This window comes from Pungitius pungitius, chromosome 9 (assembly GCF_949316345.1).
Source record: "Pungitius pungitius chromosome 9, fPunPun2.1, whole genome shotgun sequence".
Taxonomy (NCBI): Eukaryota; Metazoa; Chordata; class Actinopteri; order Perciformes; family Gasterosteidae; genus Pungitius; species Pungitius pungitius.
This window is the reverse complement of record NC_084908.1, coordinates 19,238,295-19,262,052: the sequence shown is the minus strand read 5'-3', so window position 1 is coordinate 19,262,052 and position 23,758 is coordinate 19,238,295. Positions and strand designations below refer to the sequence as shown.

At 46.0% G+C, this 23,758-nt stretch overlaps 6 protein-coding genes across 7 annotated transcripts; 3 read left to right on the top strand and 3 right to left on the bottom strand.

The window, feature by feature from the left end:
* The first annotated feature begins 926 nt into the window (after positions 1 to 926).
* LOC119218057 (mitochondrial import receptor subunit TOM20 homolog) lies at positions 927 to 4,348 on the top strand. Its single transcript, XM_037472193.2, has 5 exons — positions 927 to 1,412; positions 2,694 to 2,740; positions 3,255 to 3,336; positions 3,506 to 3,648; positions 3,770 to 4,348. The coding sequence occupies exons 1-5, from the start codon at positions 1,289 to 1,291 to the stop codon at positions 3,812 to 3,814; spliced, it is 441 nt and encodes a 146-aa protein (XP_037328090.1). The 5' UTR covers positions 927 to 1,288; the 3' UTR covers positions 3,815 to 4,348.
* A 276-nt stretch (positions 4,349 to 4,624) lies between these two features.
* LOC134132741 (E3 ubiquitin-protein ligase TRIM21-like) lies at positions 4,625 to 7,963 on the bottom strand. Of its 2 annotated transcripts, none has more exons than XM_062564582.1 (2): positions 7,709 to 7,963; positions 4,625 to 6,963 (listed from the first exon to the last, which is right to left on the bottom strand). In XM_062564582.1, the coding sequence occupies exon 2, from the start codon at positions 6,959 to 6,961 to the stop codon at positions 5,330 to 5,332; it is 1,632 nt and encodes a 543-aa protein (XP_062420566.1). In that variant the 5' UTR covers positions 6,962 to 6,963; positions 7,709 to 7,963; the 3' UTR covers positions 4,625 to 5,329. The 2 variants fall into 2 exon arrangements, with proteins under 2 accessions (XP_062420566.1, XP_062420565.1); XM_062564581.1 differs by having other exon boundaries at positions 7,764 to 7,962.
* Positions 7,964 to 8,135: 172 nt separating this feature from the next.
* On the top strand, positions 8,136 to 10,787 carry LOC134132710 (mitochondrial import receptor subunit TOM20 homolog). The gene is made up of 4 exons (XM_062564391.1): positions 8,136 to 8,146; positions 9,652 to 9,788; positions 9,958 to 10,100; positions 10,222 to 10,787. The coding sequence occupies exons 1-4, from the start codon at positions 8,136 to 8,138 to the stop codon at positions 10,264 to 10,266; spliced, it is 336 nt and encodes a 111-aa protein (XP_062420375.1). The 3' UTR covers positions 10,267 to 10,787.
* Positions 10,788 to 11,260: 473 nt separating this feature from the next.
* On the bottom strand, positions 11,261 to 14,324 carry LOC119217947 (E3 ubiquitin-protein ligase TRIM39-like). The gene is made up of 2 exons (XM_037472019.2): positions 14,209 to 14,324; positions 11,261 to 13,354 (listed from the first exon to the last, which is right to left on the bottom strand). The coding sequence occupies exon 2, from the start codon at positions 13,350 to 13,352 to the stop codon at positions 11,733 to 11,735; it is 1,620 nt and encodes a 539-aa protein (XP_037327916.2). The 5' UTR covers positions 13,353 to 13,354; positions 14,209 to 14,324; the 3' UTR covers positions 11,261 to 11,732.
* A 291-nt stretch (positions 14,325 to 14,615) lies between these two features.
* On the bottom strand, positions 14,616 to 18,404 carry rbm34 (RNA binding motif protein 34). Its single transcript, XM_037472072.2, has 11 exons — positions 18,199 to 18,404; positions 17,450 to 17,621; positions 17,235 to 17,353; positions 16,912 to 17,125; positions 16,471 to 16,530; positions 16,194 to 16,237; positions 16,034 to 16,117; positions 15,797 to 15,860; positions 15,676 to 15,718; positions 15,470 to 15,588; positions 14,616 to 15,384 (listed from the first exon to the last, which is right to left on the bottom strand). Exons 1-11 carry the CDS (start codon positions 18,219 to 18,221, stop codon positions 15,043 to 15,045), a joined length of 1,284 nt encoding a protein of 427 aa, XP_037327969.2. The 5' UTR covers positions 18,222 to 18,404; the 3' UTR covers positions 14,616 to 15,042.
* Positions 18,405 to 18,588: 184 nt separating this feature from the next.
* On the top strand, positions 18,589 to 23,100 carry tbce (tubulin folding cofactor E). Its single transcript, XM_037472035.2, has 16 exons — positions 18,589 to 18,978; positions 19,468 to 19,552; positions 19,647 to 19,811; positions 19,921 to 20,006; positions 20,086 to 20,185; positions 20,269 to 20,371; positions 20,472 to 20,548; positions 20,627 to 20,722; positions 21,004 to 21,068; positions 21,195 to 21,259; positions 21,345 to 21,497; positions 21,577 to 21,715; positions 22,041 to 22,109; positions 22,192 to 22,251; positions 22,330 to 22,421; positions 22,570 to 23,100. The coding sequence occupies exons 1-16, from the start codon at positions 18,834 to 18,836 to the stop codon at positions 22,663 to 22,665; spliced, it is 1,596 nt and encodes a 531-aa protein (XP_037327932.2). The 5' UTR covers positions 18,589 to 18,833; the 3' UTR covers positions 22,666 to 23,100.
* The last annotated feature ends 658 nt before the right edge of the window (positions 23,101 to 23,758 follow it).

Genomic DNA, 23,758 nt, shown 5'->3' with positions numbered 1-23,758 from the left:
CGTGGTCATGTGACCCAGGGTCGATCTGTTCACACCGACTGTAATCACCGGCTGTTCTGCTGTCCCATGATGCCGCAGGACAAACCATTCAGGCGCGTGTGTGTGTGTGTGTGTGTGTGTGTGTGTGTGTCTCCGAGTGGCTGCACACCCACACATTCCTGTGTTGTGCGTTGCTCATTCATCCTGCCGTGTGGGCTCCTGACTGTTTGTCTGTTACAATCCTAAAAACCATCAGGCAGGCCTCTGAAGACCAAGATATGCAAGGATGCAGAGTCTGCACACACAACACACACACAACACACACATGGATTGTGTGTGTTGGGCTGTGACAGACTGAGTGTAATCTCAGTGTGTGTGTGTGTGTGTGTGTGTGTGTGTGTGTGTGTGTGTGTGTGTGTGTGTGTGTGTGTGTGTGTTTAATGGCGGCTCTGATGGATCAACAGCTACCCCTGCAGACAGCCATGCATCTCTGCTGATGTGCTGTGCAGCCTGTTGTACCCATGATGCCACGGGGCTGTTGGTCTATTTGAGTGACTCGGTCAGTCAAGCAGGAACATATTTAACATGTTGACTTGAATGGGATCAGAGGAAAAAAAACAGCAACTGGACCAAAACACATTTAAGAATGACTGACAAAAGAATTTAGTTCTAAAAATAAAATTAATCTTTTATTTTAACTACAAACATCAATTTTTTGTAGTTTAATGGAACACTGTAAAATGCAGGTAAATGAATTGGCAGTAATTTAACTTTTTACCGATATATCACCTTCAAATAAAAAAAAGTTTAAAAACATTTTAAATGTGAATATATAAAAAGGGTTCAATAAACTACGACAATCTAATAACAAAAAATAGAAAGACTATAAAGTCCTGTTAATGTTTACTGGGATAATCGGCTCCGCTCATAGGATGAGTCGCCCTCTGCTGCCAGTAGTGAGAAGACACGCTTAAAACACCTCTGCTTCTCAACATAAATCACGTTTATATCTACAAACATAACCAGTATTGTTGAATTCCAAAACACTGACACTTCTTCCAACAACCCACCGCGGTCTCATTTAAAGCTTTGTTTTTAACTGGGATTTTCTTTTCTTTTTTTATTTGCACATTTCCAGTCAGGCATTCTACAAACCGGCTACAAGCGGTCAAACGAAGGGGTCCTTCCGGGTCCTTCCTGCCCTGAGCCGCTCCGCCAGCCTCTCGACGTCAACGACCACCGGAGGGAGTAAAGAAAAGACGGTAAACTAACCCGAAATCCTCCCCGAACCGACCGGGTGCCGGCAGCCATGATGGGCGGTAGGACCAGCGCGCTCGCCGCGGGGGTGTGCGGCGCCCTGCTCGTCGGTTACTGCATCTACTTCGACAAGAAGAGACGGAGTGACCCCGGCTTCAAGAACAGGCTGCGAGAACGTGAGTGTCCACCTCTTCATCCTCCTCCTCCTCCTCACGAACCTGATCCGGTACCGTGGGGGTTTTGACGCGGTTCCGGTCGGCTTCGCCTCCCCCCCCCCTCCCGGTAGAGGCTGAAACACTAGTATCGTGTGGGATTCAGAGGCTCTCGTGTCCCGGTACAGCCGGTTCCGGGGCCGTCTGCTATTGAGCCGAATCCCGGTCCGGTTATATATTTTTTTCTTTCTTTCTTAGTATTAATTAGCCGTGAAGAAGTGAGACTTCACGTAGCATTCTCAATACCGTCCACGAGGTGTTCGGGTTAATTCGGCTTAAAGTCGGCCAACCAATCGGCTCTACGACCCTCTTTAAAGGCTCACTTCACTTGACCCGGTGCGACCGGAAGAGGTCGGCTCGGCTACTTCCGGTCCTTCGCTCATCAAGGCGGTGAATGTGGAGGCGAACACGTCGCGTTGTTCGCCTTCGAGGTTTTGGTTGTCAACTAAAATGTTGGTAAATCTACGGACTCGTGGGCTTTGGTGTCACAGCTGAACACGTTGTGGCTTCTTTTCGTCATCAGTCAGCCTTCAGGAAATGATAAATGCTCACTGAAAGAATGAAAGCGTCCACCATTGTATCATAGCTGCTGTCCACGGTGTGTTTAATCAGGATTCAGGACGTGTGTCGTATTCTATCAGGTGTGCGCTGTGTAGATATTTCAAGGTCATGTTAAACTGACTCGTATTTCAATGTGACTTTTAAAAATCCTGTTTATCCAGGGTAGGTTTGTTGATTGCAAACTGACTTTATTTTTTGAATGTCTCTGTTTATGCATTCGGTGTATTAACACAGGCCTCTGCACAGTCCACACAAACTCATTCATCCAGCTGTTGCATAGCAACACAGTCGGTATTATGGTTTTATCCAGTCTTATTAAAGAAGCTTTTATTGTGAAGCAGCAGTCCCATGAATCAAAATATATGTGTAATCAATTGCATGTCAGTATTTTGATCAGATCTTGTTTTCAAAATGTTATTCCACAATTACATATTAACCAGAAGGTATTAATCAATCCCAGTCTTTGAAGATTCTAAGTGTCAATATTAGCACTAGATGATGCAAGCCATGACTTCGACATCAGGCTTATTTTTCATCATGTTGTTTTTAAATAATAATTACCTGTGATAATAATTAACTTTGGTTTTGAAGCACTCGCGTTCTTCAGCTGCCTCTTGGTTGAAGTGAGTAAAGTGGTGATAATGAATGTGGAATTTAAACGTTTGGTGTTTGTTTCTGTTGCAGGGCGGAGAAAGCAGAAGGCAGCCAATGAGAGGGCAGGCATGGCCAAGGTGAGCACCAACCTGCTGTAACACCTCCTGTTATCACCTGTCACCAGTGATCAGTATGAGCTGAGGAGAGACGTTTTAAAGTACTCCAATATTCAGTCACTACAGTTTTATTAGATCTGACTTACTATAAGTCATCATATAGTACTACTATGATTATTATGAGTTTCTTTCCTTTACAAAATGCATTTAATGTTTAAATAATATAAACATTCTTCTATGTGACTTATATTTCTAGTAAGCGCACAGTTGAGGCTTTTATTCTGAAGTCAGGATGTCTTCAATTCCTGTTTTTATTCTGACAGTTTTAAGGAAAAGGGCATTAGGATGAAGCAGGTAAAGATAATGAAAGAGTGATGATCAACTGGTGGCTTTTCTCTGGCTCCTTATTGGACGATGGGGATTTGATGGAGGGTTGCTCCCAGCATGGAGATAGGGTTCAGCTCTCAGATCAGATCTCACTACTGTTCAGCGTATGATGACTTCCTGTGAGGACCTGAGTTTGTTTGTCCCGCAGCTCCCCGACCTGAAGGACGCTGAGGCGGTGCAGAAGTTCTTCCTGGAGGAGATCCAGCTGGGGGAGGAGCTTCTGGCTCAGGGTAATGATGGATTCTATTGTTTCTAGTTTTCTTTCTTATTGCAAGAAGAACGTAGACGGTTTCCATAGTAACCTTACTGAAAGAGAGGAGTGACTTTCTGTGGGACATCACCGCTGTAAGAAGCCCATTGAGGACACGCATCTTCACCTCGCGTCCTTGTGCTCCTCAGGAGACTACGAGAAAGGCGTGGACCACCTGACCAACGCCATCGCCGTGTGTGGTCAGCCTCAGCAGCTGCTGCAGGTGCTGCAGCAGACTCTGCCTCCACCCGTCTTCCAGATGCTGCTCACCAAACTGCCCAGCATCAGCCAGGTAGGGGACACGTCTCTTTGTCCTCCGTGTGGACCTCCACGAGTCCTTCTGTCCTCCACCCAGAGACAACGTGAGGAAACCCTGTTTTGAGATGTTTATCTGCTTTGTTCTGCTCCTGCAGCGCATCGTGAGTGCACAGAGTCTGAGCGAGGACGATATAGAATGAGACGACCAGGAGGAGACGACCCCCCCAAACACTCACCCTCATCTTCCTCTTCCTCATCTGGACCTTCCAAGACGACCCCCCCCCCCCCCCGAGGCCTCCATCACTTCCTGAAGGGGAGCTGGTTTCTTTCCTCCTGGTTCCTCCATGACAGTAATGTTTGGTTCTTTTGGACCTGAAGGACCCGTTTTGGGGTCTTCAGAGTCTCTGGGTCATGACGTAGGCGTGCACTCTGCAGGTGGAGCGTGTTACCGTGAAGGGGCTCCTTCCTTCTGGGTGGTGGAGCACACGTCCTGACAGCCTCACGTACCAGGGTTACACCGTCTGACGGGTCGGTACCGACCGTCTTCCTGCTTCTCATCACATCACAAACAGGAATCTTCTCTTTGCTCGGATGCTTCAAAGTATTTATTGTGTTGTTTTCTTTGTTATCAGTCGTCTTTCTGTTGGTTCTCGACTTTTAAAAAGTGGTTTTGTTTTGTCATTTTAAAGAGGACGACCGTCTTTAGGAAAATAAAAAGGAATGTAAAGGAAGGATGAAGTTGTCTTGTGAGGTTATTTAGTATTTAAACGAGGTGACGCCTCCTCCTCTTTGTGCGTGTCATCAAGAAGACAAACAGGTATGACGTCATGAACTCATGAAAGCTGCTTGATGAATAACAGCCTGTGCAGCTCTAACAACTACAGCTCAGCTGGAAAACTCTTGTTCCATTATTTCAGTTCATGGTTTTTCTCTCCGGCACCAAATAAATACTTTGTTACTACAGCAGGAAAACTGTAGATCAAAGTCAGTGTGTAATTACAGTTGTGTTTGGTTCTTCTTCTGCTGCTGGTTCTCAGTGGAGTGGATTCTCCTCAGTATCTGAAGCCACTGAACAGTTTCATCAACCTCGGATATTAACTCACGTTAGAATTGATCTTTCTGTGGAACTCGTCGTTCACACTGACCAATTGTCACATGATCAATAAACAAAGAACTCGGACATGTTTCCTGCATTAAACAAGAAGTATTTATTAACGTATATATATATATTTACTTTTTGTGCAGTTATTCTGTTCAGTGTTTGATTCTTAGATTCCTATTTATAAGAAGTTATAAGACAAAAGTAACGTGTTCAACAACAAAATCAATCAATTTTAAGTCATCTTACAAATATTCACAAAACAAAATGAGCCAAAGTTAATTATTCAAACCACTTTTCACACCAAGAGAACATTTACATCTATATAATTATTTTACTTTGTCCATTGATCTTTAAAGCAGTACAACAATAACACAAAGTGTATCCTGTGAACATGATGGAAAGGTAACAGACATCAGAAATGATTTGTTTTGATAATTTACTCAAAGTCAAACTTCAGCTTTGGATATTTAGTGAAAATAAAAAAGTCTGGATTTAAAAGGTTGAAATAGATTTTCTCCATAAGGATCATGAAAAAAAAGAACATACAGTATACAAATAATGTACATTTTTTCCCTTTAATGAAAAAAAATCATTACATGAAAGAAGAGAATGTTTAGTTTACTTTGACAGGAGAGATGATCAGAGGAGCAGAGTTTGTACCAAAGACATTATGACCAGGATCAAAGTAGGGGAAGAGCTTCTCAGTGAAGGAGCAGCCAGTGAAGGAGTAGATGAGAGCTGCAGCTTCTACGTCATAAAAGGAGACCACACCCTCCTCATAGTCCACAAACACCCCCACCTTCTGAGGACCAGACTTCACCGAGAGATCAACTGGAGGATCATCAAGAGCTTGGTATTTATTTCCATTTGTCAAACATAGAATCCAGTAACCATTCTGAGGACTCCGTGAGATGATTTCCTTCCTGTTGACAGACTCTCTGATCACTCCTAAAAACCACCGAGTCTTTCCTTCAACCTGAACCTCAAAGTAGAATCTGCCTGAAGAGAAACTCTGCTTTGTTACAACACAGAACCAATGAGAGAATCTCTCTGGGTTGTTTGGGAGATTCTTCTTCACATTACCACGTTTCACTTGTTTCCCATCATCAGACAGGATGAGTTGACGATGAGCTGTTTCAGGATCAAGAGTCACATCCACTGCAAACATCTGGACCCTCTTCAGCTCAGTAAACACCTTCTTCATCTTTTTACTGAGTGTCTCCTCCAGCTGAGACACAGCTCTCACCACAGTCCTCTCATATGAAGGACAAACACTGACCTCTGTCCAGTCCTTGGTGGGTGGTGGCTGATGGATGTTTGAGGACTGGAGAAGATGGAGGTGGTCTTCAGAGAGAGAGAGCTGCTCCACCTCAGCGCTCCTCTTCATCAGCTCAGAGATTTCCTGGTCCAGCTCTCTGATGAAAGCTTCAGCCTGTTTCTTTGTGGTTTCCTGCTTCTCTTCTATTGTTTTGAGGAGCTCCTTCAAGCCTCTTCTAACAGACTCCATCAGATCAGTGAAGACCTGAACACCTTCTGCTTTCTCTCTGACTGCATCTTCCTCACTGAGGTCCACCGAGTGTTTGATCTTCTGAATCTTCAGTCTTCTCTTCTGGATCATCTGCTGGATTTCACCCTCTGTCTTCTTTAGTTCAACCTTCTTTTCTTCATATTCTTCTTTCAGAGGAACAACATCATGGTTCTTGTGGTCTAAAACAGTGCAGAGCATGCACACACACGTCTGGTCGCTCTTACAGAACAGCTCCAGAGGTTTATCGTGCTTCGTACACATCCTGCCTTCCAGGTTCTCCACAGGGTCCATCAGCTGATGTCTCTTCAGACCTGACATAGTCAGATGAGGCTCCAGGTGAGTCTCACAGTAGGAGACCAGACACACCAGGCAGGACTTGAGGGCCTTCACTTTGGTTCCAGTGCAGACGTCACAGGGAACTTCTCCTGGTTTGGACTCTTGTTGCTCTGAGCTGCTGCTGCTGGCTTTCTGCTGAGTGGACTGTCTGAACTGAACAACCATCTCAGAGAACATGGTGTTGACCCTCAAATCAGGTCTGGTGGTGAAGTCCTCCTTACACATTGGACACAGGTTCTGGTCGCTGGTGTTCCAGTGTTCATTGATGCAGTTCATGCAGAAGTTGTGTCCACATGGTGTGGAGACTGGATCAGTGAACACATCCAGACAGATGGAGCACAGGAACTGATCTTCAGGTGGACCATAGTTTGCAGAAGCCATGTCTACACATGTTGTGGAAGAGAAGAAATATATATAATTATAATGTGTTGTCATTTGAAAGCAGTGGGATTGTAGCGTGTAACATTGGGTAGAATACTGTGTCTTCATGGTCACTATTCTTAATGAACAGCCCAGAACGTGTCCACATGCTGTGAATAAAGAGCAGCACGCTAACAACGCTCTGCTTACTTGGTGACAAACATGTAGCATCTCATTTAGATGATTGACACTAGAAGCCTCCAGCAGGTTCCTGTTGAACACGTTTAACGTGACGCAGCAAGAGGAAACAGAGGAAGGGATCAGGAAACAGAGAGAGACTAAAGTTTCTGAACTCATCAGATTTTTTTCTTAAGTGACAAAAACATGTCCACGTGGTCATGAAGATACTCATTTAACGTTATATGGGCTTTGCATGAGGAGGAGGAGGCGGGTTCATGTCTGATTTGCGTCATCTGAGGCGCATCGCTGATAAACCAATAGGGAGTCTGGATGGTAAACGTTTACACTTCTCATCCAACCACCATTTAAATTTACTCAATCGACGGCGAGATTTATCCGGATCGTTTTTTTGTGTGATTTTGAACGACGACAAACAGTAAAACGAGCCAAAATGAAATAGGAGTAACGAGGCGGTTTTTAAAATGTAAGAAGTAGAAAGTACAGATATTTGCGTAAACATGTAATGTAACGTTACGAAATAATTGTACTTGGTTTCTTGACACCTCTGGTCAACACAGAGGAACTTACGCGTTGTGTGTTCTTCCTGCTTGTTGAAGGTGTAAATGTGACCAGCTGTACTCACCTGTGTTCTCAAGAGACTCTGCTGTGTTGCTGAGGAACACCTGATGACGTCACTTTGACTTTTCTCTCAGAAACACGGAGACTTGTCTTCACTGCAGCGCGTCTGCCTCTCTGACCAACTTACCTTTCGTTTATGGAGAGTGACGTGGAAGCTCCGCCCCTCCGTGTAGCTCCGCCTCTTACTGGAGCGGCATCTGCTGGTGACGTTTGTTTCCTCCCTCTGATTCATTCTGATTGGTGGAGGATGTCGAAATGAGTGAGGAGTCCTTACTCTGAATCCAAGACGTGAGTTCATTTCACAAACTTGTAACTTACACACGGTTGTGTTTCCGCCCGCTACCACGTGCTGCTCGGCAGGAGATGCGCGTACCAAATGTCCCCCGAGTACGGTGTCCCGCAGCGTGCACACGGAACGCGAACATAAACAATCAGCAGAATGAGGAGTCATTAATGAACAGTATGCTGAGAGAAAAAAGAGAAAAGTCCGCTGTTAGAACAACTTACACCAAGTGACGTGGCGTGGGGGGAATTTCAGAGGAAGGTGTGGTGTAACAGTGATCCAACTGTGAACACCGAGCAGGATGAATGAAGCGAACTCACGGGGCGTAAAAGGGTTCACAGTGAATCATAAACGAGTCCACATCAGGAGAACAGTGTTGTTGGTAGTGCTGTTCCGATACCAAAATTCTGACTTCGATACCATACCTGGCAAAATATTTCGATACTCGATACTTTTCCAATACGATTCAACAAATAAGATAATGGAATATTTATCTGTGATAGTAATGAATAAAATATCTGTAAGGTTCCCTTTTTACCAGCCTGTTCCTGCCCTGCTTTTTAACACTTAACAAATGTCATTCATATCAGTATCAGCCCACAGCAAGATATTAATGACAACGACATGGTAAAAAAGCATTGATTATACACGGACATGTAGGCCTATTGTCCGTATCTATATGACTATATAGTTATTTCCATAAATATGAATTACATCATTTTAAAGATGTGTTTGAGATGGAAAAAAACTAAAGCCATGTGGGTTGGGTACATTAAAGATGGACACATAATTAAAGGGCAATTTCTCCCCTTTATTGAAAAACGACAAGGAAAATTGCATCTAGTGTGTATTATTTGGTACAATTTTGTGTGCGTTCTGACCTCGTGATCACATAGATCCACATGAGTGAAACTGTAGGTCATTTTGCATGTTTATATTTCTGCTGACTATTCAGTAACTTATTTGCTGTCTTGCTTTGTCTTGTGTTGCACTTTCTTGATGTTTGACTGAAACAAACACAGCTACAGGCTGCCACCTCTCACGGTTTCCCCGTGTGACACACACGTGCTTTTGCATGTTTTCACTCACGTCACACGTGTGATTTCTTTACCCCCCCCCAAAAAACCAATCCGCGCTGGTTCATCTCCAACCTCGCCGACGGTAAACGGCGCATCTGTGACGCTGCACGTTGACTTGCTGGTTTCTCATAAACAAAGTAGGCGGATTTCAACAGGTTTCACCAAGTTTAGCCGCCCGCAAGACGTCTGGTTAGCGATGTTACAGCTGGTCGTAACACGGACATTGATGCTGCTATTAAGTGCTCTCGCGTCGGCTTCTCTGAACGCTGCGTGCGCGAATATTCGCGTGAGACGCAAAAGCGTGCGCGTCACACGGGGAAACCGTGAGAGGTGGCAGCCTGCAGCTGTGTTAGCCTGACAACAACTTTCCTAACAGTCAGACATCAGCAAATGCAACACAAGACCAAGCAAACGTCCTCTTTTACCCGGACATTTCCTCTTTTTGAGACCAAAAAAATGCGTAACATAAGAAACACTTCGTATCTAAAGGATTTCCAGATCTCACTTCTGGCATCTTTTCTTTCAACAAGCCGAGGACGGTCGGCAGCAGCTTCCTGTGAGGACCTGAGTTTGTTTGTCCCGCAGCTCCCCGACCTGAAGGACGCTGAGGCGGTGCAGAAGTTCTTCCTGGAGGAGATCCAGCTGGGGGAGGAGCTTCTGGCTCAGGGTAATGATGGATTCTATTGTTTCTAGTTTTCTTTCTTATTCCAAGAAGAACGTAGACGGTTTCCATAGTAACCTTACTGAAAGAGAGGAGTGACTTTCTGTGGGACATCACCGCTCTAAGAAGCCCATTGAGGACATGCGTCTTCACCTCGCGTCCTTGTGCTCCTCAGGAGACTACGAGAAAGGCGTGGACCACCTGACCAACGCCATCGCCGTGTGTGGTCAGCCTCAGCAGCTGCTGCAGGTGCTGCAGCAGACTCTGCCTCCACCCGTCTTCCAGATGCTGCTCACCAAACTGCCCAGCATCAGCCAGGTAGGGGACACGTCTCTTTGTCCTCCGTGTGGACCTCCACGAGTCCTTCTGTCCTCCACCCAGAGACAACGTGAGAAAACCCTGTTTTGAGATGTTTATCTGCTTTGTTCTGCTCCTGCAGCGCATCGTGAGTGCACAGAGTCTGAGCGAGGACGATATAGAATGAGACGACCCCCCCCCAAACACTCAACCTCCCCTTCCTCTTCCTCATCTGGACCTTCCAAGACGACCCCCCCCCCCCCCGAGGCCTCCATCACTTCCTGAAGGGGAGCTGGTTTCTTTCCTACTGGTTCATCCATGACAGTAATGTTTGGTCCTTTTTGACCTGAAGGACCCGTTTTGGGGTCTTCAGAGTCTCTGGGTCATGACGTAGGCGTGCACTCTGCAGGTGGAGCGTGTTACCGTGAAGGGGCTCCTTCCTCCTGGGTGGTGGAGCACACGTCCTGACAGCCTCACGTACCAGGGTTACACCGTCTGACGGGTCGGTACCGACCGTCTTCCTGCTTCTCATCACATCACAAACAGGAATCTTCTCTTTGCTCGGATGCTTCAAAGTATTTATTGTGTTGTTTTCTTTGTTATCAGTCGTCTTTCTGTTGGTTCTCGACTTTTAAAAAGTGGTTTTATTTTGTCATTTTAAAGAGGACGACCGTCTTTAGGAAAATAAAAAGGAATGTGAAGGAAGGATGAAGTTGTCTTGTGAGGTTATTTAGTATTTAAACGAGGTGACGCCTCCTCCTCTTTGTGCGTGTCATCAAGAAGACAAACAGGTATGACGTCATGAACTCATGAAAGCTGCTTGATGAATAACAGCCTGTGCAGCTCTAACAACTACAGCTCAGCTGGAAAACTCTTGTTCCATTATTTCAGTTCATGGTTTTTCACCAAATAAATACTTTGTTACTACAGCAGGAAAACTGTAGATCAAAGTCAGTGTGTAATTACAGTTGTGTTTGGTTCTTCTTCTGCTGCTGGTTCTCAGTGGAGTGGATTCTCCTCAGTATCTGAAGCCACTGAACAGTTTCATCAACCTCGGATATTAACTCACGTTAGAATTGATCTTTCTGTGGAACTCGTCGTTCACACTGACCAATTGTCACATGATCAATAAACAAAGAACTTGGACATGTTTCCTGCGTTAAACAAAGTATTTATTAACATATATGAATATAATGTGCAGTTAATTCTGTTCAGTATTTGATTCTTAGATTCCTATTTATAAGAAGTTATAAGACAAAAGTAACAACAACAAAATCAAATTTAAGTAATTTTACAAATATTCACAAAACAAAATGAGCCAAAGTTATTAATTCAAAACACTTTTCACACCAAGCGAATCTATATAATTATTTTACTTTGTCCATTGATCTTTAAAGCAGTACAACAATAACACAAAGTGCATCCTGTGAACATGATGGAAAGGTAACAGACATCAGAAATGATTTGTTTTGATAATTTACTCAAAGTCAAACTTCAGCTTTGGATATTTAGTGAAAATAAAAAAGTCTGGATTCAAAAGGTCGAAATAGATTTTCTCCACAAGGATCATGAAAAAAAAGAAAAACATACAGTATACAAAATATGTACATTTATTCCCTTTAATTAATAAAATCACATGAAAGCAGAGAATGATTAGTTTACTCCGACAGGAGAGATGATCAGAGGAGCAGAGTTTCTTACATCGTAATAATCACCAGGACAGAAGTAGGGGAAGAGTTTCTCAGTGAAGGAGCAGCCAGTGAAGGAGTAGATGAGAGCTGCAGCTTCTACGTCATAAAAGGAGACCACACCCTCCTCATAGTCCACAAACACCCCCACCTTCTGAAGACCAGACTTCAGAGAGCGAACAATTGGAGGATCATGAAGAGCTTTGTATTTATTTCCATTTGTCAAACATAGAATCCAGTAACCATTCTGAGGCTTCAGTGAGGTGTTTCCCTTCCTGTCGACAGACTCTCTGATCACTCCTAAACACCACTCAGTCTTTCCTTCAACCTGAACCTCAAAGTAGAATCTGCCTGAAGAGAAACTCTGTGATCCTAAAACCCCAAAATTAATAGTAAATATTATGAAAGGAAATTGGAGATTCTTCTTCACTTGTTTCCCATCATCAGACAGGATGAGTTGACGATGAGCTGTTTCAGGATCAAGAGTCACATCCACTGCAAACATCTGGACCCTCTTCAGCTCAGCTTCAAGCACCTTCTTCATCTTTTCACTGAGTGTCTCCTTCAGCTGAGACACAGCTCTCACCACAGTCCCCTCATATGAAGGACAAACACGGACCTCTGTCCAGTCCTTGGTGGGTGGTGGCTGATGGATGTTTGAGGACTGGAGAAGATGGAGGTGGTCTTCAGAGAGAGAGAGCTGCTCCACCTCAGCGCTCCTCTTCATCAGCTCAGAGATTTCCTGGTCCAGCTCTCTGATGAAAGCTTCAGCCTGTTTCTTTGTGGTTTCCTGCTTCTCTTCTATTGTTTTGAGGAGCTCCTTCAAGCCTCTTCCAACAGACTCCATCAGATCAGTGAAGACCTGAACACCTTCTGCTTTCTCTCTGCCTGCATCTTCCTCACTGAGGTCCACCGACTGTTTGATCTCCTGAATCTTCAGTCTTCTCTTCTGGATCATCTGCTGGATTTCAGCCTCTGTCTTCTTCAGCTGAACCTTCTTTTCTTCATATTCTGTTTCCAGAGGAACAACATCATGGTTCTTGTGGTCTAAAACAGTGCAGAGCATGCAGACACACGTCTGGTCGCTCTTACAGAACAGCTCCAGAGGTTTATCGTGCTTCGTACACATCCTGCCTTCCAGGTTCTCCACAGGGTCCATCAGCTGATGTCTCTTCAGGCGTGAAGCTGTCAGATGAGGCTCCAGGTGAGTCTCACAGTAGGAGACCAGACACACCAGGCAGGACTTGAGGGCCTTCACTTTGGTTCCAGTGCAGACGTCACAGGGAACTTCTCCTGGTTTGGACTCTTGTTGCTCTGAGCTGCTGCTGCTGGCTTTCTGCTGAGTGGACTGTCTGAACTGAACAATCATCTCAGTGATGAAGGTGTTGACCCTCAAAACAGGTCTGGTGGTGAAGTCCTCCTTACACATTGGACACAGGTTCTGGTCGCTGGTGTTCCAGTGTTCATTGATGCAGTTGATGCAGAAGTTGTGTCCACATGGTGTGGAGACTGGATCAGTGAACACATCCAGACAGATGGAGCACAGGAACTGATCTTCAGATGGACCATAGTTTGCAGAAGCCATGTCTGCACATGTTGGGAAGAGAAGAAATATATATAATTATAATGTGTTGTCATTTGAAAGCAGTGGGATTGTAGCGTGTAACATTGGGTAAAATACTGTGTCTTCATGGTCACTATTCTTGATGAACAGCCCAGAACGTGTCCACATGCTGTGAATAAAGAGCAGCACGCTAACAACGCTCTGCTTACTTGGTGACAAACATGTAGCATCTCGTTTAGATGATTGACACTAAAAGCCTCCAGCAGGTTCCTGTTGAACACGTTTAACGTGACGCAGCAAGAGGAAACAGAGGAAGGGATCAGGAAACAGAGAGAGACTAAAGTTTCTGAACTCATCGGCTGGGGGGGGGGGGGGGGGTAGTAATCTGCCAGCGGTCGGTCGCTGTGTGGTGTCAGATTTTTTAAAAAGTGAGAAAAACATGTCCACGTGGTCATGAAGATACTCATTTAACGTTATATGGGCTTTGCATGAGGAGGAGGAGGCGGGTTCATGTCTGATTTGCGTCATCTGAGGCGCATCGCTGATAAACCAATAGGGAGTCTGGATGGTAAATGTTTACACTTCTCATCCAACCACAATCAAATTCACTCAATCGACTGCGAGATTTATCCGGATCGTTTATTTGTGTGATTTTGAACGACGACAAACCGGAAAACAAGTCAAAAAGAAATAGGAGTAATGAGGCGCTTTTTAAAATGTAAGAAGTAGAAAGTACAGATATTTGCGTAAACATGTAATGTAACGTTACGAAGTATTTGTACTTCGTTACTTGACACCTCTGGTGAACAGAGGGGAACTTACAAGTTGTGTGTTCTTCCTGCTTGTTGAAGGTGTAAATGTGACCAGCTGTACTCACCTGTGTTCTCAAGAGACTCTGCTGTGTTGCTGAGGAACACCTGATGACGTCACTTTGACTTTTCTCTCAGAAACACGGAGACTTGTCTTCACTGCAGCGCGTCTGCCTCTCTGACCAACTTAGCTTTCGTTTCTGGAGAGTGACGTGAAGCTCCGCCCCTCCCTGTAGCTCCGCCTCTTACTGGCGCGTCATCTGCTGGTGACGTTTTTTTCCTCCCTCTGATTAATGCTGATTGGTGGAGGAGTCACGATGCTTTTTGCCTCCAGTCAAGGTTGTCTTAACTGAACATTTTCATGAAATATATACTATTTGTAAATAGCTACTAAATTAAATTTAAACTGCTTGGTTACTTGTTTCAGTGAACCTACAGGTTTTGATCATTTTTATTAAAACGCAGCATTAATAGGGCACATATGAGGAAACGTGTTTATTGATTTTCTTACAGAAAGTTACAGGAGAGAAGATCAATAATTAGCACATCCGTGTTAAATATGAAGCTAGAGGCAGAATGCGGTTAGCTTAGCTTAGCATGAGAAGCAGGGACAAGCAGTGGTCACTTCGTTATGCAGCAATTTATGTTATTTTCATTCACGTGAAGGACGACACAAAATTCATACATCAGGTGAATAATGAAATGTGAGGCAGCCAACAAACATCTAGAGCTGGTCTTCTGTCCTTTCTCTTGTGTCTTTATTTGTGGGGACGTCACGTCTCCAAAGGTGCATGTGGCACTGATCCACATCAATGACACAGTCATTCATTCCTCTTGGTTTATCCTTTGACTTTTGATTGGTCCTCACACCGTTTCTACTTCTACGAGATGCAGGTCGCGTATCAGATATGAACTTTCTTTTTGGGCTTCGGCCTCTTCTTCTTCTTCTTCAGTACTTTCTTCTGCCTCTTTTTGTTGGGATCCACCATCTCTCCCCTGAACGAGGTGGAGCTCTTGGTCGAATTCTGCTGGTTTCCGGAGAAATTCTTTTTAGACTTGAAACCTGCCCAACCGGCTGCTCTCTCCTGACCCGGGCCCTTCACGGGGCCCTTCACGGGGCCCTTCACGGGCCTCCCTTTGCCCCCACTTTTATTCGTCTGTTTCTCCGCCCTCCTCACCCGGAGGGGTCTGCCGTCCAGTGTCGTGCCGTCCAGTTCCAGCGCCAGCTGCACGGAGTCGGAGCTCTGCAACGGAAAGAACCGACAGAGAAAGTCTCACGTGAAACCCGCCGTGACATCGAGAGAAGAAGAGCCAGAGCGGGAGCCGCACCTCAAACAGGACGTAACCGAATCCTTTCCCGAAGCCAGAGTTCTGGTCCCGCACCAGTCGTACGGCCTCCACTTTGCCACAGTCCTCAAAGTGCTGCCGGAGGGCCAGTTCGTTCATCTCTACACACACACACACACACACACGGAGCAGGTTCAACTCTGACCTCAAACATCTCGCCCCGACATGGAATCAGCAGAGAGACTCACCGAAGGTCAGATTCCCCACGAACACGGAGCGCTTGTTGTCGTGCTGCAGAGACAAGGAGCGCGTCAGCAGACCCGTCCAACGCGTTCCAACATTTCAACAGACGGAAGCTCGGAGACTCACCGCGGATGCGTCCGCCACCCTGTCCACCCGGATGTGGAAGTTCTTCTGGATCTCCAGGCCGTTCCTGTGGGCGGAGACAAGCGGAGGAAAAGCAGGGTGTTGTTTCTTGTTCTTCTGGGTTTGTTTCTCTACGGTTGAAATGCACTTATTGTAAGTCGCTGTGGACAAAAGCCTCAGCTCAATGACATGTAATGTGTGTGTGTGTGTGTGTGTGTGTGTGTGATTTAAACCACTGACCTCTCCAGCGCGAGGGCGACCGCGTCCTCGCTGCAGAACACCACGTAGGCGTTCACGCTGGTCTTTTGGGGATGGACTTTGCGTCTGTGAAGTAAAGACCAGTTAGAAAGGTGGTTCTGGTGGTTGATCCACTCTGAACTGGACACACAGAAAAACCTACTGGATGGAGGCTACTTTGCGGGACATGCCGGGATCCTCTCTGACCTGCAGGGGGCGAACAGAGCAGACCAGTTACCAGGTGACCAGTTCCCCGATGGACTCGAGTCACACGAGCTGCAAAGGAGCCGAGTGGATGGAAACACTCGTTGATGCACTAGAGTCAACAAAGAAAGACCTGGTTCTTCCTTTCTCCCTCTTAAATAATGAAAAACTACAGCGGTGAAGAACAGAAGCAGACTAGCGCTCAGCTGTTATTTATTTATTGTTTGTGTTTTTACCACAGAGCGAAAGCGGATCGAGTCGATGGATCCAAACTCTTTAAAGAGGGCGCACAGCATCTGAAACAAAATGGACAAAACAACGTCAGGTTCTCCCTCTCAGGCAGGAATAAAACATTTAAGTTTAAAAAAATGTAACATGTTTTCAGATCTCTTGAGTTTGTTAATTGAAATCCTGGTTTTAAACTGGACTCCTTTTCAACTGCACTCACACAAACACATTTAGGCTGTAGATCCAAAGGTGATCTTTGTTATTCTGTGTTTATTACAAGTTTAGCCGCATCACAGCAGAATATAAATGTGTCCTTCTCATCCTGAACCAAATCAAAGTCTGATCCATGAGGACAGTAAGAGGCCTCACGCTGTGGCAAAGGTTTGTGTCCCTTTGTCATCGACTCCTTGTACGATACGTAAACACGACCTCATTCCTGCATCGCGTACCTTCTTGGAGCAGCTGGAGGGAAGGTTGCCAACAAACACCGTCCTCTTGTTCTTTACGGCCTCCTCCTCCTTCTGGGCCTTCTGCTTCTGCCTCTTCAGCACCCAGTGCTCCGTGCTGTTGCCTGCGTCCGGCTCCGGCGCTTTCCTCTTCTTGGCTTTAGCGGAGGCCGCCTTCCCTTGCTCGTCCTCGTCTGCGTTCTGTAAGCTGATCTCCCTAAAAAGGCGGCACAGGAGGGTGAGAAGAATAATTTATACTCCGGGAAAGAGCAGAACTTGTAGCAAGAAATGAAAGAGGAGCAGACAGCGGCGGGGATTAAACTCACCTGTTTTCCAGCTGCTGGTCGGCGTCTGATTTCTGCTTAAGTTGCGTCTGACTGGGCTGAACTTTGACCTCTGGAGTTTCCTTCTGTTGCTCCGTTGCTTCTGTGCTCTTCTGAACAGGCTGCCGTGAAAGCAGGTTGAACTCGGGAGTGAGGTGAGGACACCAAATTCATCTTATTGTCACAGAGAATCACGTTAAAAGTCTTTCTTGGGTTACCTTGGGCGCAGGCTGAAACAGAAGCGCCGCCGCCGGTGCAGCGGTGCTGAATAAGGTCGACAGCGACCCGGAGGCTGCGGATTTCTTCTTGAACAAACTTCCTGACACCTGACCCACCTCGTAGTCAGCTGCCGGTTGCCCCGACAACGCCTCGTCACCGAGGGCGGAAACGCTGAAAGGAAGCAGGTTTGAGACCAGTCACACGTTGTACCTTTGCAGTGTACATCATCGTGCTGAATACAATGTGTAAAAGAAGAATACACGAAAATATTAGTGGGTTAAACATTTGGTTGATTGATTCATCAGAAAAAAACCCCAGAGAGAATTAGAATTAGAGAATTTTTCATTTGTTATTTTAAAACATTTAGGTGATTTGCTGCCTGTCCTTTTAATGATGTCCTTCTCTGTAAAACATTAGTAATAGTGTTGACGTTTGGCCTGATCGAAGGACAACACAAAAATGTGAAGGGTGACCTCAGAAGTTTTTAGCTTCACTTCTCAACCAACCATCGATCAGTCCCAAAGGACATTTGAATGTTTACACTTAGGTTCATTTTCCTGACTGAACTTAAGTCCATATACTTCAATGCAGGACGTATACGTATATTAAAAAAATAATGTTGATGTGGAGTCATTTTGTTCTCATAGTTGCTTCATTTCATGGGGAGTAAATTAATCTACGGCCAAACAAAGAAGCATTTTATCTCCATTCGCCTGACTCGAGGAAATTAAAAAAAGCGTAAACAAACCTCTTCTTGAGTTTCTTCTTCATGGTTTCTGGTTTCGGGAGATTATCCCGAGAAATGACGTCCGTTTGGTTCTGTTTATTAACGCGAGAAATCCGGAGAAATGCAACAAATAAATCAATTTCCTACGATAAAACGAGTGATTTCCACAGACGTTCACACGTTTTCCTCAGCAGCAAACGCGCTGTACGACAACACAACACGTCCGGTAGGAACAACGTCACTGCGACACAATGGTTCCGTTTTCTTAAATTACCGATGATTTAATATCGCCGAACCGAACGCTGCAGACAAATACCATCAAGACTCATGAGGGTTTCTAGATACAGTTCGTTTACATGTATATTTTATATCATACGTGCTCGTACGTATCATCCGTTTTATTTGTAAAAACATTCGGTGCAACCTCGTAATCCGTCGCTTCCGGTGAGCCGGAGACGTCTGATGTTTTGGGTTGTGGCGCTGACCCGCACGCGAGACATCAGCTAGAAGGCCTCCAAAGATCATTTATTTTATATATATATGTTACCTACTTTAACTCCTCGCAGGTTATTCACTCTCTCTGTATTGTGTGTTTCATCCTTTTGGGAGGATCGTGGGTCACATCCGGCGCGAGACACCGACTCATTCTGCCGTTGATGGCAGAAAGCGGGGCTTCGATGGGAGCTAACCGGACCGAACCGGACGGACCGGCGGTACCGGCCGACCTGCTGGGCAGGCGGGTTTCCTGCGACGGCGAGCGGGCCTCGGTCCTGTACGTGGGCCCGGTGCCACCGACGGAAGGTGCGTTGGGACCCGGTCGGCGGAGGTTCGGTCCCCGGTCGGTTGGATGCAGCTTTAGTAACGTTACTGCCTCCAGTACTGGTTTGAAGTACTTGTGGTACTTTATACTTCTAGTGTTACTTTTCAGAAAGAAATGTGCAGCTTTTTATTACATTTATTTGACAGCTTTAGATTCAGATTGTTGAAATATGTACTCTATTATGTTTATTTATTATTATTATTATGACTTTACAGATTTTTGGGTGCAATTCACCCTTCTGGATATCATCAACATTTGACTTAAAGCACTTTATTTTGACATTTTGGCTCGAATATCTTGGCTTGAGGACATTGGATCTGAGAGGGGACATTTTTAAGGTCCCCAGGGGGCCCATTGAGCGACTTAAAAACAACCAGTAAACACATTTTGAGTGGAGTTCCCAAGACGTGAAGTGCAGTTGTATCATCATCATCATCATCATCATCATTGTGTGCGTGTTGTGCGTTCAGGGCTGTGGCTCGGCGTCGAGTGGGACAACCCGCAGAGAGGCAAACACGACGGCGCCCACGGGGGGGTCCAGTACTTCACCTGCAGGTGAGCATCCACTCTCACCGCGACGGGCGACAGGGGGGCGTGTTCTCCACCCACAAATCCCCTGATCTGACGGTGCCCCCCCCCCCCCACCCAGGCACCCTGGAGGAGGCTCCTTCGTCCGCCCGGCGAAGGTGGGCCTGGGGGTGGACTTCCTGACCGCTGTGGGGCAGGTGTACCAGATCGACGCGGAGGAGGTGACGAGCAACGACATCAGCTTCGGCCCCAAGAAGCTCAAGTGGGGCAAGATCACGGAACGCGGGTACGGTTTCCTCTGGGGTCGGTGCCCGGTGGGTTGAGGGGCGGGTAGAAGGTCTTCTGTAGAAGGTCAGGAAACGTCTCCTTGTCATTTTCCATTTTTTTCTCGGCAGCTACGAGAGCCTCCCGTCGGCGCTGCTGGGCAGCTGCGAGGTGAACGGACCGGGGGCCGATGGAGAAATCAGGAAAACGACGCCCAGGATCCTTTTTACAGACTAGTAAATGGTGGTAGATATAGAATATACATATATGTGTGTGACCTTGACGGCGGGGATCAGACGTGCAGGTGCTGGACCTGTCCGCCTCTCTGCTGTCCCGCTGGGAGGACGTGTCGGCCATCGCTCAGCAGCTGGAGCATCTGGAAAGCCTGACCCTGATGTACGCGTCGCTCTTTGACTCTTTCGCTGAGCGATTCTCCTGGTTTATGTTTTAATTTTTTAATTTTTGTATCCTTTTTAAAGGAAAAACCGACTGCGTCTGCCCGCCGACGTCTCCGCCCACCGCCGGGCGTTCTGCGGCCTGCGAGTGCTCGCCCTCAACGGCTGTGAGCTCACCTGGCCGCAGGTACACGGCGCCGCGACCATTCACCCCCCCCCCCCCCCCCCGTACTTTTATTTTCTACGCCTTCACACACACACACATTTTGACCGTCGATTCCCCTCAGATCCTGCAGTGCGCCCCCATGTGGCCGCAGCTGGAGGAACTTTCCGTGCAAGACAACGACATCACGGAGCTGCAGAGGTGATTATCCGACCGCCTGATTCGCCCCACGTGCACACGCCTTGTGTAACCGTGTGTGTGTGTGTGTGTGTGTCGAAGGCCCGAAGGAGCGCTGCTGCAGTCCCTGAGGAGCCTCAACGTGTCCGGTAACCGCTTGGTGCAGCACACCGTGCTGGCTCTAGCAGCTCTGCCCAGGTACGGCGCGCACAGCATGCCAGCTCGCTATTTATTTATTTATTTATTTATTCATTCAGCATCGATCATGAAGACCCTGGAGCGGATTCTTCTCTTCTTATTCTTAGCCTTCATGCACAATAAGAGCTATTTGCAAAAAACGAGCGTTCCACAAATAGAGATCGGGCCTCTCAGACGTCTCAATCGAACCGATCCGAAGTTGAATTTAGAGATGAACGGTGTGAGGAAAATAACAAATTGCCATATAAATGAAATCTAAAGATGCTGATGTTTTATTGCAGACTGGAATACTTGAACTTGTCCAAGACCGGACTGTCCGACATTCGATTTGATGACGCTGCTCCTGGTAAAAATAATAATAATACCTCACACATGAATAATTACTCTGTGTAACATTTCATCCATCCTTCGTTAACATTGTTTTTAATGCTGTTCAACCGTGTGATTGACATGAATCATGTGACCCCCGCAGGGGGTCAAACAGAGATGTTCCCGGCGCTGACGAAGCTCAACCTGGAGCACAACAACATCTCTGAGGTCAGTGCGGCTTCACACCAACACACCCATCAGTGTGTGTTAGTGTGGGGGGGTCACTCTCTCTCTCTCTCTCTCTCTCTCTCAGTGGCGTGTGGTGGATGAACTGGCGAAGCTTCCCCGTCTGACTCACTTTTTGTGTCACTTCAACCAACTGGCGAGCAGTGACGGAAACCCCAAAACAGCCAATCAGCTGCTCATCGCCAAACTGGGAGGACTGGTCTTCCTCAACAACTGCGAGGTGAGATGAACCTCAGAGTGTGTGTGTGTGTGTGTGTGTGTGTGTGTGTGGCCCCGCACTGACCCACGATTCCCATCAGATCCACCCCAAAGAGAGGAGGGGGGCGGAGATCGACTACATCAAGATGTTTGGCGAGGAGTGGCTGAAGGCGGGCGGGGGGGGTCGGCCCAGCGCCCACTTCGTCAGCCAGCACCCTCGTTACCTGAGCCTCGTCACCAGTAAGTCACCTGCAGACTCTGTGCTGACACCTGCAGGCGGATCCAGGAAACTACAGCGATGCTCCTCCACGAGCCTCAGTGGATTCTGGAAGAATCAACACATCAGCGTCATTACATATCTTCATAATATTTATATATATATATCCATTTAAAGACTTTAGATGATCAGATTATATTTTTGCATTGTCCCTAGCAGCTGTCCTTTGTCCTTTAGTTCATTTATTCATGCGCTTTTTAGTTATCTATGAATCACAATGTTATTATTATTTGGATATCCCCTCTTATGACCTGAAGTGATGATGATGAAGGTATTTGTGTGTTTCAGAGTATGGCGCTCCGGAGGAAGGAGAGCTGAAGAAGCCGGAGCCCTTTGCCCTGAAAAATCAGCTGTTGAGTTAGTCCCGCCCCTCCTCTGCTCTCTAATTGGCTGATACCTTCATACATTGTGTTGTATTCACGGATCTCCTCCTCGCCAGAGATCACGTTCGTGTTCCCCGACGCCGCCGACCGGGAGCCGATCGAGAAGAAACTTCTCGGTAAAAGTGAAAAGCCGTCATCGGCACCTTAAATGAGCCGATCGAACTGCGCTGAGTTGACCCGTGTCTGTCCTGCAGCCTCCATGCTGGTCCAGAAGGTGAAGGGACTCCTGTACAGGCTGCTGAAGGTTCCTGCTGCAGATCTGAGGCTCACCTACACCAGCCCCAAGGTAACAACCTCAATCAGCCACCAGGTGTCCCCCTGCCTGCACCCCTGAGTACTCGACTGTGTGTAGAGGAGCAGGACCTTCATCGAATGTCCTGCAAAAGTCTGAATATTCAAAATGGCACTTTTCTCTCAATCTGCTCTTTTTGTAGAAGTTGGGGACGGAGTTTGAGATCGACGGTGACCTGAAGACTCTTCAGTTCTACTCCATAGAGGACGGGGACCAGGTGTTGGTCCGCTGGTCCTGACCCTGCAGGGGGGGGGGGGGGGGGTGGTTGGGGGTGTGTAGAGGAAAGGAAATTCTCACGGAACAGAACAGCGGATCTGCACTGGCTTCCACCACGAGGGACGTCAGGAACACCTCATTCCGTTTCTCTGGTTCCTGCAGGACTTGATTCAGAACCGTCACATGACGTCGAGTCTACAAGGGTTCAATTAACAAGCGCTTACGTTCTGTGTTGATTTGTGGGATTGTTTCAGACTGGTGGAGACGAATAACTTGTAGCGTCACTAAGGTCCTAAATAAAGGCTTCTCATGTGCAGCGGCTCAAGTTCATACCTTCCATCCTAAAGATTGTAACCTTCACATCTTCAGACTAAACCTCCACTAAAACACTAACTGTAGCACTTAAATTGTACTTTTAAAGGCTTTTATCTTATTTGATTAAATTGAACTTTCTTGTTCTGAGTTTGTTTCTTTATGGTTGAAATGAACTTAATGTAAGTCGCTTTGCATAAAAGTGTCAGCTAAATGTGATAATGGATTTAAAAAGAAAATGCCATTAATTTCTTTGTTGAGACTTAAGGACACATACACACACAGTATATAAAATGAGAGTTTTTGTTGTTTACTTTAATTTGAGATAAAAACAGATTTCGGTGAAGTCTTCACTGTGAAAACACCTCAAGTCGGTGGATCAGCACCAATAAAAACACACGAGGTCATTATTTACACGTTCATATAAAAATACACTGAGTTGTAACAATAGAAAACACTGCGAGGTCCTCGTAACACCTCAGGATCAATGTGGTCCTCTCATGAAATACTGAGCTTAAAAACATAACTTCAACATCAAAGGATGGATCAAATATAGAAATATCGTTCATTATGATTTCAGAAATATAATGTTTCATTTTACAATTAAAGATATGTTGTAAATTTAATTTCATCATCCTTTATTTAGCTTCATAGATTGTCAACAAAAAACGCCTCCAACGGTTTTGTATTTATGTTTTTTAAATACTTCGCTATTTAAGAAAAAAAAACAGATTTCAATCAGGAAATCTTTGTTGAGAGACTTTTGTAATCTTAAAAAAAAGAGAAAAAAGGACAACACCCGC